This window comes from Musa acuminata, chromosome BXJ2-11 (assembly GCF_036884655.1).
Source record: "Musa acuminata AAA Group cultivar baxijiao chromosome BXJ2-11, Cavendish_Baxijiao_AAA, whole genome shotgun sequence".
In the NCBI taxonomy this organism is placed as follows: Eukaryota; Viridiplantae; Streptophyta; class Magnoliopsida; order Zingiberales; family Musaceae; genus Musa; species Musa acuminata.
In genome coordinates this window covers 33,160,220-33,173,606 of record NC_088348.1, presented here as the reverse complement: position 1 = coordinate 33,173,606, position 13,387 = coordinate 33,160,220, and the positions used below count along the sequence as shown (strand labels likewise).

General features: G+C 36.5%; 1 protein-coding gene across 3 annotated transcripts; it reads left to right on the top strand.

Moving 5' to 3' along the window:
* Positions 1-3,558: 3,558 nt before the first annotated feature.
* LOC135627395 (ADP-ribosylation factor GTPase-activating protein AGD5-like) lies at positions 3,559-12,606 on the top strand. 3 transcript variants are annotated; one of them, XM_065133482.1, is made up of 11 exons: positions 3,559-3,811; positions 5,570-5,628; positions 6,861-6,951; positions 8,198-8,268; positions 8,414-8,504; positions 8,582-8,786; positions 9,678-9,882; positions 10,124-10,290; positions 10,581-10,850; positions 10,937-10,998; positions 12,245-12,606. In XM_065133482.1, exons 1-11 carry the CDS (start codon positions 3,795-3,797, stop codon positions 12,402-12,404), a joined length of 1,398 nt encoding a protein of 465 aa, XP_064989554.1. In that variant the 5' UTR covers positions 3,559-3,794; the 3' UTR covers positions 12,405-12,606. The 3 variants fall into 3 exon arrangements, with proteins under 3 accessions (XP_064989554.1, XP_064989551.1, XP_064989553.1); XM_065133479.1 differs by having other exon boundaries at positions 3,560-3,811; positions 8,214-8,268; XM_065133481.1 differs by having other exon boundaries at positions 3,562-3,811; positions 8,214-8,268; positions 10,940-10,998.
* Positions 12,607-13,387: the final 781 nt, after the last annotated feature.

Sequence of the window (13,387 nt, the reverse complement as noted above, 5' to 3'; positions counted from 1 at the left end):
TTAGTGACTAAAAAGTCACTAATCTTTGTGCTTTTTGTTGTGGTAAAGGATGGCAATCTTAAAAGTAAAGATCTTCTTGTCTCACAGCTTGCATTACAAAAATATAAAAGTTCTTCTTAATGTCAATTCTTTGTTGTTACGGAAAGAACAAAAATCGATTTATACCTAAATCAATTGAATACGATTCTGATCGAGAAAGATAACCATTATGACTTGCAACGAAGACTAAGCTCGGATAGACTTTTGAGTCAGTCAATTAAATCGTCATAATTAATCTTGAGATGAGATAATTAAATCGCCATAACTATTAAGCAAGATTACCAAATCTATTCCCGAGATCTTAAGCTACTCTCATATCCTCGCCTCATGAGATAGCAGAAATAATTGGTCAAGGAAAATTAGTCTGTCAGATTGGGGACTACACCAGCAGAGGCAGCTCAGAACAAGAAGATGAGCAACGATGAACACCTAAATGTACATGCCGACGCACAACTTCTCAGCTTTCACAATAATTAACGAAAGGGAGAGCAGTAATGGATGCAAAAAGATGGTACGAAAAACTTCATTCTCACTGTGTTCACAATGTTTACATCAAACCCCAACGAAAAACAGGGTTTAGCGAGCTGACTACAAAGAGAAGAGCCAAGGTTTTCCACCCTCATATATGTAGATATATATATCTATAAATAGATCATCAGGAAGCAGTAGCCGTGATCTAAGCGAGGCGGGCGACGGCGAGAGAGAACAAGGCAGCCAGAGACTGAGCGAGGCCGATGACGATGGAGGCCTTCACCTGCCCCCGTCTGGGGATCAAGCGGCGGCTACTGTACTTCCTCTCTCCACTTAGCACCACTTTCCTTCCCCCTTCCATTCTTCTTCTACCCTTTTCTCCCTGCACACTATCTATCTGTGGTCGAGTGAGTTGAGCCTGGTATGAACTGAGCTCCCAGTGGCGTAAGATGGAAAGCAATCGAAGGTGAGAGGCTCTATATATAGAGGAGGCTGCAACCCATCTACCCCTTTGCTTTCTCCCCCAAACCGACTTACCTTCATCTTGCACGAAACGTCTCAAGAACATGCACAAGGATCACGTGTTCGATCTACTATGTTAAGTCGGCTTTATCTCCTCGGGAGCAGCTGCCAATGCCGTGGGTGGCTGTCACTTCCCACTGACTGTAACTTGACCTGATGTCTTATCTATCCGGCCATGGAGCTTTTAATACGACCATGAACTCTTTGGACTACCTGCAGTCAAGCAGCCGAGGTGAGGCTGTCCCGATTCAGTGTGCGTGCCTTTAAACCTGGTCCACTCGTCATTAAGCAGCCGTGCACTCTGCCGTTCACCTAATGAGGTCAAGAGTTCCTCGGAAGGTTGGCCCCAAAAACTTGGTACCCCGCGCAGTGCCACCGAACGCATGTAGTGACTTACAGGTGGACGCTTAATTATAGCTACCTGGAATGAGTACTTCACGGGAGCCGAACAGTGTAACGTTGGCCCCATGGCAGCCTGCCAGCCATATCATTGAGAGAAAGAGAAAGAGGAAGAGACCTTCTCTTTTTTCTTTATCTTCTTCAAGTGCATGCATCTGTCTGTAATGACATCATGTTTGGGATCAGAGAAGGTGTCAGCAGCTTTGTCAAGGACCTGTTCATCACAATCCAAACGACTTTTCCTATGAATAGTGTGCAGAAATACAAATCTCGGTCGGCTTTCCTGTCGATTGCATCAAACGCAAACTACAGCTTCTTGAGTTCTTGGCATCAAGATTGACTGATGACTTACGTAAGGCAAAGGTCAAGTCACAAAGATTGGTAGTCTTCCAAGGTCGCAGTGTTGATGTCTGAATCAATAAATTGCGATGACAGAGACAAGAAATCAATCTCAAGAACATGCAGTAAAGTCATATCGTTGACGTTGATATGACGGAGTTGGAGGTGATCTCAAGAAAGGGCAGGAATCACACACGTTAAAATTAAACTAAGATCGTTTGATTTGTTTTTCTAGATCAAAAACAAAAAAAAAAAGCAAAAAAAGTCATTCAAAGGACACTCGACTCATGTTGGAAAGAGCTGATATGAATTAAGTGGACAAATCTGGTCCTGGAAAGTAAATGTAAACTAGCAGCATTCTATGGAGATTAATACATGAAAACTCCAAGATAATATTGGATTAGCATGTCTAAGCTTAACAATAATTTTCCTAACAAAACCTGTTATTTGTTATCCGAGCAAACGTAAGAAAGACCAATAAGTGATAAATATTCTAGCGATAGCATAAAAAAAAAATTTATCCTACCTCTATCGACTATTGTCGATTGCTTCCCTTTGTCTTGTCGACGGTTTTGGTTGCCTATACTTTTGCATGCAAGCTAGCTCCGTCAATCCCTCCCCTCCTTGCACATAGGGATTTGGTCAAGTTGGCTATCTACACCTCCAAGTGCGAGCTAGCCTCATTGACAATCACTTTCGCGTGCACAAGTAAGCCTCATTGGTCATCCCTTTTTTTCTCTTGGTTGTTTATGTCTTTGTACATAGGTAGATCCCATCAAACCGCATGCTCCTCTCCCATGGCCAATCACCCCCACTTTTCTCCTTTGACCTCATGTGCCTCTATATGCATGATGCCCCTTAGGTTCGATGAGGGTGCAAGGGGATGTGATGGAGACGGTAGTTTCGATAAAAATAGAGATAAAATACTCATTTCATATCACAAGATATACTATTTAATTTTTTTTTAAAAAAAATTAAACACTTTATAAAAAATTCTCAATATGCCCATAATTTTTTTTAAAACTTAATATGTAAAAAAAGAGACTGTATTTTACCTTTAATTTTTTATTATTATTAGACATTTATCAATGATTGTCCTCATAATTGATTTTTAACTTGGGTGCCTCTTTTTCATCAATCTCACCGGTCGGCTCGATCGTTGTCGCCGGCAGCCTTTGCTTCCACCACGAGCGTTACAGCACGTCACTTCCTCCTCCACTACCCACCGGCAACAGCCTTATCCTCCTTCCTCCCGATCAAAGACGAGGAGCTCCTTGCCGACGTCGTCCTTTATCACTCCCTCTTCCTCTCATAATTGAAGATTGGAGCCCTTTGACCTCACTCGTACCCCTCGTTGGAGGTGGTCGGTGAGGGAGCCAACAACAGACGTCGGATAGAGGTGATGGGGAAGAGGAGGAGAGAGAAACGACGGGGAGGAGGAGGAGGAGAAAAGAGAAAAGAGAGGAAGCGGAAGGAGATGACGGACGACGTTGATGACTACAGTCAGAAATGACTGATGGAGGACGAAAGTGTTTATCAAATTGATGGAAAATAATTTCCCCACATTAAAAAAAAAAAAGCAAGCGAAGTCATTCGGTAAAAACATTTTTGGTTTTTCGAGGTAAAATAGAAAAAACCGTTCCCTCAACAGGCTTGGGGCCCGCATTCCTCCGAGCAATCCCTTGTTTACCCGCTTGTCGATCTGTGATGTAACTGGAATCAGCATTATGGGACCCGCTGTAGAGCCAGAACTACCATCACCGTTATCCGGGTAGGTGATCGGGTAGTCTGTGTGGGCTTGGATTAGCTTCTCTTCCTCCGGCGTCGGCCAATGGAGTACGTACGTTGCTTCATCCCTCCGATGAAATAGGTATGCTATAAGTAGACAGCATAGACGAGATCCATCCATTGGTTCTCCTTGCTCTGTTTGCCCTCCTTCCTCCTCCTCGGAACCCCGGGAGGTCTCGGGAGGCCACTGGGGAGCGTCAAGATGAACGAAAAGGCGTCCGTCTCCAAAGAACTCAATGAAAAACACGGAAAGGTCCGTCCTTTTCTTCGATTTCCCGAAATCTCTTGATCTTTTGAACGTTACTCTTTGGCATTTCGACTGAAGATTTGATATTTTCCGGTTCGCGTTTGTTCTTCGGTGAATCGGCAGACGAGGAGCGTGGAAATTAGATGCCGACTCCACGTTTTCGATCTTTCGTGATCGTTGTTTTTGTTGGAATGCGATTCGGATTGTTGGTTTGATTTGGGTTCGCCTTTTTTTGGCGAATTTGATTCGTTTGTTTGGGCATTTAACGCTAGTGGGAGATATTTCAATCGCCCGCAAGAAACCATTGCGAATGGTGTGAATTTTCATCAATGGTGCTGGGATCGAGGGTTCGGTTGTAGCTCGTTGTGGTGGTATTTGCGTCTCGATTGGAAACGGGGATCAGTAGATGAAACACTTGCAATTTTCCATCTCTTTAACCACTGTCACCTTAGAGGCCTTGTCGACATTCATTAACATTAGAAACTAAAGATTGTAGGCTGACTATAATAAAGTATATGAAGTTCAATCTTATCGATATGAAGAGAAGTAGATCTTTCTACACGTAAAAGTTTAAATATCTTGGATCTAAGATCTTCCAAATTGGAGAGATCAGTAAAGACATTATACATAAAATGAAAGAAGAATAGTTAGATGGAAAGGAAAATCGAATGTATCATGCGCTCACAAACATCTTAAATTAAATAAATTTTAAGACAGTTGTAAGACTATTAATACTTTATGAATAGAAGTGGTCATTTAAATAAAATATACACAAAATGTTAGTGTGGTTGAGATGGATGTATGACATTGTGGCAAAGAGAGAATAAATAGATATTTGTATTTGTCAAAAGATTTGAGTGTGGCTGTGATGAATGATGAAATGGGTAAAAATCATGTAAAATTATATGGACATGTTTGAGAGAAGCTTACAATTTGTGTTTCAATGATGATTAGTAATGTAACTGAAGCTAGAGGAAGACCTAAGAAAAGTTTATTAGAAAAAAAAAAAAAAAAGAGTTGCTAATGATTTAACTAAGGATTTTCTCCCTCCACAGAGTTCAATAGTGGAAAAGGTCCATGTAGCTGTCCTCAATTAGTTAGCACATGTTGTAAGGTTCTTGATACAAAAAAAAATAGCGTAAGATCTACGGCCTAATTTCTTCTATGTTTACAAGCAAGATGACTAATTTAACTTAATATGTATAAAACACATAGAAACCAACATTTCAAGCAAGTTATGCATGGGCAGCAAAACAATCAAAATATTTGTTGACCTCATATGCTTGCTCTCTTTCATCCAGAACAAGCACCTTTTCTTTTATTACTCTGTATCTATCTTTCCCTCCTCCCCTGTCCTCGAGCTCCCTCGTCCCTTTACATATTTTCTTTACTAAGTTGAATATGCTATTTCATCCTACCTGACAATATGATTTGGTATCTGATCTATCATTTCACAATTCAAATTTTTATTTCTGTTATATTAAATTTGTCTTGTTTTTAGATGTTATTGGATTTCATTTTCTCATCCTATCTACTTACTTCATATGCAGTGAATTCTCGACCTTTTGAGTTATCCGATTTAAGATTTTATTTGCCTATTGTAGTATTTTTTTACCGATTGGTCACTTGCTTCACCTCAAGTAAGTTTAGCTCACTTTCCAACTTAGTTGAGCTTGTGATTTCTATATAGAGATTTTTGAGGTTAAATTCTTATTAAATTTGTTTCTATATGTGTCACATTTGTTCTGATAGACTTACTTGCAGGTATTGGAGGGGCTTCTCAAATTGCCAGAGAATAGGGAATGTGCTGATTGCAAGTCCAAGTAAGCATTCAAGCTGAGACTGCTTTTTTTAGCTTGATTGAATTCCATCAATTTAGTGCAACATTGCTTTTTGTGCAACCATCTGAGAAGCCTTAAAGATGTTATATCAACAAAACTATAAGAAAAACTGAAAGATTTTGTGGAGCTTTTGGGTTATCTTTCTTTACTGTATTATGTTCTTTTGATATTATGTTCTTTTGATAATTTTGTTTTGGTTTGTGATTAATTAATTTATTACTATAAAATGAAGTGAACTTATCATTTCCTTGGGTCTCACCAATTGAAAAATTCATGTCTGTTGCTGAAAGTCCAAGTTGGCAACTCTTGCTTTGACGGGTGAACTACCTTTGCATATATGTTACAATGGCAACATTATGTACAAATATTCAAAATCTTGGAAGTTGAAAGGATAATTTCTTTTCGTGCTCTTGCATCTTTCGTGCTAAAATTATCTGATTGGTCATTGGCTTAGTAAATTGTCTCTTTTAGATAGTGTATTGCATTCTAAAACGTTTTGAATATACCTGAATAATGCCAAAATTAGTTAAAATTTTGAACTAATTGTTTTAAGTGAATATAAAATACTGAACTTGGATGGTTGTTGGTAAAAACAATATCAAGAATCTTGATTGACATAATTAATATTGCACCTGCATGCCTTCCCGGAGATGTCCTCACCAAACAGTAATTTTCCTTTGAGATGTAACTAAAAGAAAATTCATCTGAAATCATACCTTACTTTGCTTATGTAGTTTATTAGTTAATTAGAAAATCTGAATCATGAATTTGAATCTAAGGCATGCATCACTGGATTTTCTTCTATCTAATTTTGGGATACATTATTGCCTTATAAATGTGCTTATGAGCTTTTGAGGATAAAGAATGCCCTTATTAATTTTAGCTTAAAACAGATCATCCTGCAATGGGTATAAAGAATTTATACTTTGATTTTTTTCTTTTTAAAATTTGCTACTGGCCAGTTGTAAAAGGATAATTCTAGAATATGTTGCTTTATTTTGAGGTCCCAAATCCTCTGTTTATAAACCAAAGGCAACATGCAGATCCCCTGATAGGCTGGACTGGATAAACATTACCAGATGGGGGCAACATTTAGTAATAGGATTTCTTGAGTTAGAGCCTACTTTATTGTTCTGGTCCAGAATAAATTTAAATTTTGGTTTCGTTATTGTTCAATCTTCCTTCAAATCTAATGTTTAACCATCTTTTTGCAGAGGTCCACGATGGGCAAGTGTTAATCTGGGAATTTTTATATGTCTGCAATGTTCTGGAATCCATAGAAGCTTGGGGGTACATATATCAAAGGTCAGTTTTTTTTTCTATGGGACACTACACTTTTTTATTCATTGTTCACATTGACATATACTTGTTCAGAGTCAGTAAAAATTCAAGAAAGGTTTTCTTCAGAAATATAACCTGCAAAACTTGCTATAGTGATGTCATGGCTGTCAATATATATATATATATATATATATATATATATATATATATCAAGTTATTCTGAATTACATTTTCTTCCTTTTGTTTGTTGTAATCAAGTCATTCTGAAAATAAATCATTTAATGTGCATGCACATTTAAAAATTAATATTTACTCACTAAAATTTGTCATAGTTGTAGCATGTAATCTGTTGACTATTACAACAACTGCTTTGACAAATAAAGATGTTTCAAATTTCTGCCACTTGCATCACAGCCTACATAAGATATTATCTGAGAAGAGTTTTAATTCAGTAAGTAATTATTATCTTTGTAACTGGTCTATCATGTAGATGATCCTAAATAGTTAGGACTTACGACTTTGTTATTGTTGTTATAGCTGACATCATGAAAGTACCAGACTTAGTGAATCGGATAAACTGACAATTTCTTCATGATTGGATTTTAAGCTACAGTTGGTCAACTAGTTGACATTATTTAGAAGTTTTTATCTCTGTGGTCGAGAGTACAAGCCTTTGATTGCTTTTCATTGTTATTGATGGTTTTTTAATACTTTTAGATGCCAATGCGATAAAACTTCATGGTCATATACTTATAGTGAGGTCCAATTTCTTTCATGTCTAGATGCTTCTTCATTGTTTTCTTTTTAGTTCATGTATTCAATTTACTCTTCATCCCTCTCTCTCTCTCACTCCCTCTCCCTCTCTATGTCTCTTTTTGAGTAGACATTCTTCGTCCCTTTCTTGCTATGTGTGCCTGTTTGATGTTAACAAAACTAAAGTGTAGTGGTACTTTGGGAATATATTCTGCAGGAAGACTTTTGCTTGTAGTCTAGGCCACTGGGGTGAATATAGCGGACATATTGTTTTATATTAAGCTGACCTGTCTTTCCAATTTGATCTGATTGTTGAGTATAAATTGACAAGTTTTTGAATATCATTCGTGTATAGATTTTCCAAATCTTTTACATTGAACACAAGCAAGTTTTAATGCGTTACACTGATATTATAACTACTGTGGTAACTTTGCTTATTTTATTTTATCAGTAAAAACATGTTTGAGAATGTGAAGATGCATAGTTTGTGCTTAATTTAACTCTATGTTATTAGTAGCTTACTTCTAATACAGGTAAGGTCAGCAACATTGGACACTTGGCTACCAGAGCAGGTTGCTTTTATTCAAAGTGAGTGTCTTGGCCTCTTTTTTACATTCATTTATATTTTTGCTGTCATCATATCTGCCAAAGATTGTGAAAAATGAGCCGTCTGACTCTTTTGTATGAAACTGATCCAAGTTTTTTTATTCTTCGTTGGGTTCTGGATGTAAAGCAATGGGAAATGAGAAGGCAAATAGCTACTGGGAAGCCAAACTGCCTCCAAACTATGACCGAGTTGAGATTGAGAATTTTATTCGTGCCAAGTATTGAGCTTATCATCTTCCTATTTAATCTTTCATTCACATCTATAAATTGTTAACAAAACCACTCTGCCTTCCAGATACAAAGAAAAAAGGTGGGCATCTCAGGATAACAGATTTAAATCACCTTCAAAGGCCCAAGAAGAAATGGATCCTGAAAACAAGCAAAAATCCAGTGATACAGGGAGAGAGAATATTAACTTTGTGAAATCTTTGGACAAGAAGGATAATACACCGCTGAGTACAAGGAAAGATAATCGTGTGATTCCTAAAGTACCCGTCCGGGTAACTTCATCCTTTGTTTTAATAGGGTCTAAATCTGATTATTGTTGTAGATTTTTAATGTCAAGCTTTATATTCATTGTTTGGAATGCTGAAGGTTGTCTGAAACATTGACAGTGTTGTTTTCTCATGTCAATATTTATATTCATTATTTGGAATGTTGAAGATTGTCTGAGCTCTGAAACATTGAGAAAGTTCTGAATGACTGTTACATTGTTTTTGAATTGGCTGTGCTTTGTAGATTAATCCTGAGAAACCATATGAGCATAACCAGCCCTTTTTTTTGTTCCTCCTTTCTTAAGTGAAGATATTAGTGTTATCTAACAAAATATTAGTGTGTTATAAAGTATAAACAGTAGTAAACATTGGCTTCTATGTGGTCATCAATTTTAACCTAGTAATGGTTCATGTTGGTGTCCATAATATAATGAGAATGATTTTCTTATTGAAGTTCTCAGTTCTTGAAATGGATAGTGTAACTAATTTACGGATGGATTCTGAAGATCTTTTGTCAGGTCTTGCCTTTGGTTATCATGAAAAAGATATTTCTTTACAACCAACCAACAATTGGTATTGTTGGATGATGAACTTTGCAATCTTACCTTGTTTCATTTTAAACTTGAATCTTCAGTGAAATTTTTGTTAGACAAAAATTGTTAGACATGGTGGTATATACCTCTACACTATACCTGTGTAAACTAAATTTGATTCAGATGCAAGAAACGAATTGGTGGTGCTTTTGATTCTGTTCCGTTCACTGATCATTTCCGCTACAATCATTAATTTGCTGTACTTTGGTTCCTTTTTTCCCCTTTCAGAATTATTTCTATAATAAATTAACAAAATTTCTTATGTTCACATTACTTAAACAGCCTTGGATTAATGAATTGACAGGTACCCTCTGAGTCAAAGTTGGAAACAGGGAGAACACAAGTAGTATCTCCAGAGGTAGCTCCTGCTAGAGTTACTGCCACAACAACCACTCCATCAAAAGTTGAACGCACCGGTGATCTCTTGAACATGCTTTCCGTGGATGGTCCATGCGAAAATGGGCCAGAATCATCTTCATTCGATACTAATGCATGGGTAAAATTTGAGTGTAAGTTATATCGATCTGTAGGTATCAGAAATGTAAAAGAAACCCATGACTTGTAGTTTCTTATTCATTCATAATTATTCTATTTAATTAAGTTCTCTTTATTAGATGCTATTTTAAAGAATTAATTCTTTTTTGTGCTTTTCCTGTACTTGTGTTATCTACTCCAATCTTGCATTTTTAGCTAAAACACATTTGCTGATCATAAATTTGGTGATCTCACTTCATTGTTCTCTATCTGCAGCTGAAGAACTAACCAGTGCCTCACAGAAGAACACCACAGCATCTGTTGATTGCAAGAATGCAATTACAGGAGCTGAGGACCTATTTAAGGATTCATCTCTGTTGCAGTCTTCGACTCAAAAGAAACACCAGACAAATAAAAATGGTATCATGTGCCCGTTTGATAAGGTAAACACAGTTTTTTCGAACAAAGCTTCTTTGGTATCATGTCCTTTTTCAGAGTTCCATGTAGTCATTTTCGAGCTTTTCTTTTCTGAACTTTTTATGCTACTGTTTAACTGTTATAGCTCAAATTTGTGATGTGCACTATGTTTCCTTATAATTTTTACTGTATAATTATATATCAACTATATATTGTGTCCTTTGGCAAGAGATTCGAGTCATTTTACCTTCTTCTATCATTGTTATTTGATCTGCAATTTCTTTTGAAAATGGCTTAATTGCTTTAATTGGTTCAGTGTGATGGTTCACAGTCCAGTATGGTATCTCCATTTGGGCTTCATCAACAACAGCAGGTGTTCCTTTCCCAGCAGAAAGATTTTCCTATGGCTGCCGACAAATTTGACGATACACCTCCAGTATTTACTAGAGGAACTCATCAACGAAGTGTTAGTGATTCAATCACAATGCAAGGATACACTACAGCACAAAGTTGGGCAAACTTTAGTCATCAGGTTCCAGGGAACGTGCCACTAGCTGCGCAGCTGTATTCCAATAACTCAAGAGAGGTGCTGAAACTTTAGCAAACTTAAGTGGGCCGGTATTTTGTCCTAAGATGCGAAATATCTGACTCGTTTACTTGTGTTTTCAATAGCAGATGGGAAGTGTCACTTGCCCCCACCCATCTGGAAGCTATGGCCCTGTCACTGCATCTGGGTACGCAATTCTTCCAGCAAATTTTAAATCTACGTTTGTTATGATGTTGAAATGCAACCCTAAAGGAGGTTCAACACTTGAGTCTTCACATTTTATTATTAATAAGATGTCTTCGTTCCAACTAGCCAGCACCAATTACATGGATCCTGGCACATCAAGTGGATCTGTAAGGACAAGATATTAACAAGTAGTGATCTCACATTGAAAAAAGGTATCTAAGGTGGTTTACTATTATTATATATATTTAAATAAGTAAATCTTTAAGTATGCAAAAAAAAGAGAACACCGGCCACTTTAGTTAAATGGTGTTAGGGAGGACTATCAAAAGTTTGATATGAGAATACAAAACAATAGGATGCTTTGCTTTCTTCTGTGATTGTAATCCTTAGGCCTTAGCTATTGATTAGTTATAAGTAATCTCTTTTTGCCTTGTATGAAATGATAAGAAATGTTGAGCTGAGGCTTTATACTAGAGATGATCAAGCAATAGTACCGCGATAAAACCTCATTCGTTTTCTCACCACCTTGCCTTGATGCCAGATCTACAATATCTTTGATTTGTTTCTTATTGTCTGCATGCGTGGCTTACTGAACTAAGGCTTTGTGATTCACGTGTTGTACTTGTTTACACTGATATTTACATTTGAATCCCTCGGCACTCTTTTCTTACATGATAATGCATCATTTGATTGTACTCTGATCTGATTAAACGTAATTGATCATGAGGTAAAATTATTTTGTTCTTAAGTTTCCATTTTTTATACCGTGAAGGGATTGTGGTGCCCAACTATTCCCTACTCTCTTTTCTTTCAGTTTTTCTTTTTAATTATTATCAGCATTATCAAGAATGAGTCAGATGGAAATGAGGCTATGTATGAAGACATTGACAGGGATAGTGAAGCAGTCATTTTGGGAGGGGTTTATATTTTGGTGAGGCTTCTGAGCATCTTGACCGTAAATTCTTAACTGAAATATTACTTTTTGTAAACTGAACTGTCTAATAAAATAACCTTAGATACTGTTATGCAAAAGATCGATTATCTCTCCTTTTTTTGTCTTAATTATCTGTGTTCCTCTTTGTGTTATATATAACAAAAAAGATGAACTCTCATCGATACAAAGAGGTTGACTCCGTGATCTTGGTCTCCTGGGTCGTAAAAGCACAACTTCATTTTGTGTACCGTATCATTTTACCTAATGGTGAGCCTTCTTCGATTTGCTGATACCGAAACTTTGATTTTTGCAGTCTGCATGCTCAGGGGTCCATTGCATCTGTGAATGAGGCAACTGCTGCTGGTGGTGGAGTAAATAAGCCCCATACATCTTTCCGATCTACTGCTAGTACCCGTTCACTTGGGGATTTTGATTTCTCATCATTAACTGAAGGCATGTTTTCAAAACATTGAGCAACAGAATGCTGATCTCAGATCGTCTCGGATGTCTCCTTCCCATATGTTATTCTTTATTTTCTCTGAAAAGAAAAAAAAGATTGAAATACATGTCCTAACTTCCATTCTCAAACCAGTCTGATAGTTCTTTGATGCTGTAATGTTATGTGTAAATTTAAATGCCAATAATTAATAAAGGTTACAGATTTCTGAGCTTCAATGCAATGATTGCAGTCATGAACTTGTTTGATAGAGTGAAAATGGTTAAATTTGAATGCTTTTATACCTCAAACAATGTGGTGCAACCATTCACATGTTTACAAGCTACTGCTGGTTGGTCTAAAATGGAGTATTGTAATCAGGATGTAGTCGAAGATGATTATTCTAACCAGGATTATTATTATTTTTTATCAGGAAAAATTGTATGGTTCTTCCATTATTCAAATACTAAATAAAGTTGCCTATGATTTGTACATAATGATGCCAAGAAAAATTTGTGATTTTTTTTTTAAAAATTCTACATCGGGAAAGAATTATTAACCTAAAGATTTATTTGAGTTAGCAATCAAGCCATCATCAAATGCTATCTGAAGAAAATATCCCTTATAAACACGATCAACATCTTTAACCCTAGCATGATTTCTCAATAAATTAATCGATGTATACAATCGAGAATGCTTTAAAATTTCTTAAAATTTTATACACAAAATGTGTACGATAATATCTTTTGAGATATCCATCCGAGTGATCTGCATATTGTTGCATATTTAACAGGTTTCATGGTCGAATTCACATGAAAACGACTTGAACATTATTTATATATAATCAATAAAAACTAATTTGAAAAAACATGTAAAATATAGTACACTCCATTTGAAAATTAATTTGAAAAAACATACAAAACATGTTAGGAAAAATCTATTAAAGCAGAATAATTCTTTTCCCTCTTTGTGTATCAAAATGAGTTTCTCATCAAAATATCAACTTAATTACCAAAATAT